The 4708-nt window shown below is 41.2% G+C and overlaps 1 protein-coding gene across 2 annotated transcripts; it reads left to right on the plus strand.

Annotated features, from left to right (window-relative positions):
- The first annotated feature begins 3399 nt into the window (after positions 1-3399).
- On the plus strand, positions 3400-4184 carry LOC120653009 (putative germin-like protein 2-2). 2 transcript variants are annotated; one of them, XM_039931004.1, is made up of 2 exons: positions 3400-3517; positions 3649-4184. In XM_039931004.1, exons 1-2 carry the CDS (start codon positions 3400-3402, stop codon positions 4182-4184), a joined length of 654 nt encoding a protein of 217 aa, XP_039786938.1. The 2 variants fall into 2 exon arrangements, with proteins under 2 accessions (XP_039786938.1, XP_039786930.1); XM_039930996.1 differs by having other exon boundaries at positions 3400-3498; positions 3609-4184.
- Positions 4185-4708: the final 524 nt, after the last annotated feature.

Consider the following 4708-nt stretch of genomic DNA (forward strand, 5'->3'; position numbering starts at 1 on the left):
AGCTCGGGGGCTTGTCAGACCCGGGACGATGGGACTGCCCACGGGTACAGAATGTTCTAGAGTAGGGAGTAGTACATGGTTATGCCTTGCCCGAATAGGAGTAGAACTAGTCAACGGTTTCGGGAACTAGCCGAACCTCTCGGACTAGAATCATAACAGAACTCGACTAGGATTTCCATGTAACCCTGTCCCCCCAGACCATATAAGGCCGAGCAGGGACCCCTCCAAAACATCGAACAATACCAGAGGGAATACAAACCATCACACAAGACGTAGGGTATTACGCTCTGGCGTCCCGAACCTGTCTAAATCTTTGTGTTCCTTGCACCATCGCGTTCTAATCTCGGCGAGTCCCTACTCATAACCACTCTCCTCGGGATACCCCTCGGAGAACCCGACGGTAAGACAACGACAGTCAGTGTATGGTCTATGTAAGTGTTTCTTGTCAATTATTTAGATTTCTCATTCCCTCCTTTTATTTGTAATCGTGCAGGATGAAAATGTAAGAATGCCGGAAGAGCGGGATTTACAACGTTGGCTTCATCAATCTAAATGTTATACATGAGGAGAGTGTATGCTAATATCCTAATCGGACCGAGAATAATATACTCATGTCCTTGGAAGGGCAGCACGATCGCACATTCATTCTGTTTCCATACAACTTTGAGTGAGTTCTTTGACTTTTTGAGTCACTTCAACTAGGCAATAAGTGTATATATCTAACATTTCTTGTATCCATATGTATGTATCAACAGTTTCCACTGGATCCTACTTGTGATCGAAATCGATCGGTCCCGAGTTACTATGTGGGACTCCTTGAAGAAACCACCAGAATTATATCCAAATCTCGTAGACATCATGCAAAGGGCATGGTCTCGGTTCCTCAAAACACAATTAGGAGTCACGTCAACACCGATTGAACTTGAATTCAACCATAACAAGCCGGTACGAATATCGCACATCTACTTTCATTTATTCAAACATCATGAATATTTCATAACATGTATATATGTATATAGTGTTTGATATAGAACCAAGGAACCAACCTCTGCGGATACTACGTATGTGAGCACATGCACTTTTTTTGCAGAGATACCAAGAGGGTGACACAAGAAAACTTCGAAGTACGTATAACATTAGTAACAATTTCTTGTATCTAATTCCATGCAGGTACTGAATTAAAATATTAATGTTTATTTGTTGTTGACCGATTTGGAATATGAAAAAGAACCTCATTGAACCGGAAAGAATCAAGGCAATTCAAGAAGCACTATGTGGATTCCTGTTGGATGAGGTGATAAATTCAAAAGGTGAATTTCATTCCGATCCAAGGATAAGTGTGGCTCGAGCTGAACAAAAGAAACGCTGCAAGAAGGATGCCAGTGCCGATGACGATGAAGATGATTAGAATTATTGAAGAATTTGTCGGAAAAAACTTATGAGCATTCATACTTGTAAATATTATTGTCTTTTATCCATGTATGTATATAATTTCTAAGATTTCTTTTATCTATGTATGTATATAATTTCTTTTATTTGCTTTGCTCCATATACAATTATGAATTCTAGATACGAATATGAGTACGAATACACAAACCGCTGCGAGTATGACTACTAATACTAATTAATTGAAATCGAAAGGAAAAGAGAATAAATATAAAGTATCAAAAAGAAAAAAAACTTCTTTAGTACCGGTTGGTAACCGGTACTAAACTGCTCGGCCTAGCTGCTGGCGTGGCCAGCAGTTTAGTACCAGCTGGTGTTACCAACCAGTACTAAACAGGCCGTTTAGTACCGGGCGGTCTGACTGGTACTAAGTGTACGCGCACTTAGTACCGGAGGAGCGGTACCGGGAGGGAAACCGGTACTAACTGGGGGTTCCCGCTCGGTACTAATAAGAGTTTTTCTAGCAGTGTCATAAAACTAATTACAGAACTCATTTGTAAACTACGAGATGAATCTAATGAGCCTAATTAATCTATCATTAGCATATGTTTACTGTAACTTAACTGTAGCAATTTAGTGTCTAATCATGACCTAATAATTACGTTCATTAGATTCATCTCGCGATTTACAAGCTAACTGTGGAATTAATTTTTTATTTTTCATCTAGAATTAATTCTGTATGCAGATGCCGCAATATTCTTTTAGAATTTTTAATTTTGAATCTAAACAAGGCGTGAGTCAAATTTCTCCTCTCCCTCGCTTGGGCCGTGACCCACCAAAACAATAGTTAGGCCAGTCTTCCTTGGCCGGCTTCGACTCGGGAGATGACCAGGTCACGCCGCCAAGCCCCTACTTGGGAACGGATGCCCAGGTCGGTGCAGCCCCTGTGCGGCTGTGACCCAAAATAATCAGTTTCAACTAATTCATAGGAGAAACCGTTCGTTTTGGCGTCATCTTCTAGGAGTTTTTCAGTATTCATGCTACCCAGCTAATTATTTTCAACCATTTCCATACAGCATGGTGCTCGACTGTCTCCCCACCGCAAGATGGAAGTTATTGAACGTTGTATGATTGGATATCTAATCTCTAAAATCTATATAGAAGCTCCCCACTTAGGATCATTAACTTTGATTTCTGTCAATGCATGTGGCCGTCGCTGCACTACCCTTAATTAAACACCCTCTCGTTCACAAAAAAATATTTAGAAGGGACTGAAAACCATTACCACACCCCTACAGCATGTACCTAGGACCAAAAATCCAAGAAGGGGCTCCATTGCTCCGGTGGCAGTAGTGGAGGCTCGAGACCTCCTAAGCACCCCTGGTTCCGCCATTGCTCTCGTTCGGCTGCAGCTAAATCTTTCGTACTATGAGCATGACAGAGGAATCAAAAGACACTAACGTTAATAAAAAAAAGTTAAGGCAAGTTACTTAGCAGAAACTTTAGACGATTAATATACTGACCCAAACTAGAATAACATTGTTCTTACGGTGATCAATGTTAATAAGTAGTACTACTTAGAAAAACAATAGTACATCATACTGGAAAAGCTCGTCGATCAAGCTGCGACTACTTCCACCTGGGAATCAATAGTTTGACACATATATTATGTATGTATGGCCTAGTAAAAAAGATGGCTTAATCCGCCCAGAAACAGCCCTTTTTTCTCTAGTATATCTGGAGGCGGCTAACGCACCTGCTGAGAAGAACACGGCACGACACATTCCTGGAAGACCTTTTCCTGCCGAACCGCACGTCAATTCGCCAGGCAGCATCAGTCCTAATAAGGCAGGCCGGCCAGCCTTGGATATCTCCTTATAAATACCAATCTCCGATCCTCTCAAGCAGCAAAGCAATCAGCCATATAACCGACACTTTCCTGGTTACCAAAGCACCCCAGCAGCTTCGTTCATTTCCTTTAGTTTGAGTTGAGTAAAGTGGAACACCACCGAAATGGCCTTTCGCGCCTTCCTCCTTGTGGCAGCCCTCTTGTCTTTGACATGCTTTCATGCCACCGCTTCTGATCCAAGCCTTCTCCAGGACTTCTGCGTCGTCGATAAGATGTCTAAAGGTATGTCTTTCATCACTGTAATTCTATACATAGGTGTCCAGTATACATCTTATATATATAAGTTTAATTTGTAGTAGCTGCCAACCACCAGATAAACAACATGTGTGTAACTTATGATTTTGTTGATGCAGTGCGTGTCAACGGGTTCCCATGCAAGGATGCAAAGGATGTTGTGGCTGCAGATTTCTTCTTCTCCGGCCTTCACTTGGCTGGCAACACAACTAACAAGCAAGGCTCCGCTGTCACACCAGTCAACGTTGCTCAGATTGCCGGGCTAAACACCATGGGCATCTCTCTTGCTCGCATCGACTATGCACCATATGGTCTGAATCCACCTCACACACATCCGCGTGCAACTGAGATCTTAACCGTGCTTGAGGGCTCCCTCTACGTAGGCTTTGTCACATCGAACCCGGGCAACAAACTGTTCACAAAGGTTCTTAACAAAGGAGATGTATTTGTGTTCCCTCAAGGGTTGATCCATTTCCAATTCAACTATGGAACCAAAAATGCAGTGGCACTTGCAGCATTGAGCAGCCAAAACCCTGGGGTGATAACCGTGGCAAATGCTGTATTCGGGTCAAAGCCATCCATCACAGATGATATCCTTGCCAAGGCATTCCAAGTCGACAAGATGACTGTGGATCGCATCCAAGCTCAGTTCTAGAGAACATGCAATCATATTTGTTAATTAACTAAGAGTTATGATTCTTTTATTCTTATTTTATGTTATGATCATTATTTGAATTAATGTGTGTTGCATATTATTGTCATCTCTCAGTATTTTTTGGAAGAAATTAAATATCTTGATTCAGAGAAATTCCAGGAATATTCTCTCTTGTTTGGACATACGTGATAATCAGTCATATATTGTGCTACCTTGTTACTTCTTCCACCAAAGTTTATCTTCTTTTCTTTTTGTATCTTGAATTTTATCATAAATATAGTATAAAATATCACACATATATCGTAGGATTCGGGACACAATTATTTAGAAAATAGAAACATATTTTCCAGCTTTTGCACACAGCGCTCAGCGCCTAGTTCAGTTGGCATCTTTGAAAAGCACAATCATTTATAGTCTTTTTTTATCAAAAGCACAATCATTTAGAATCACTACTACAAATATGGTTATCAATAGGCAGTGATATAGACTTCAACTGCCCGTTCCAACAGTCACTATAGCCACCC

This window comes from Panicum virgatum, chromosome 1K, assembly GCF_016808335.1.
Source record: "Panicum virgatum strain AP13 chromosome 1K, P.virgatum_v5, whole genome shotgun sequence".
Classification (NCBI taxonomy): domain Eukaryota; kingdom Viridiplantae; phylum Streptophyta; class Magnoliopsida; order Poales; family Poaceae; genus Panicum; species Panicum virgatum.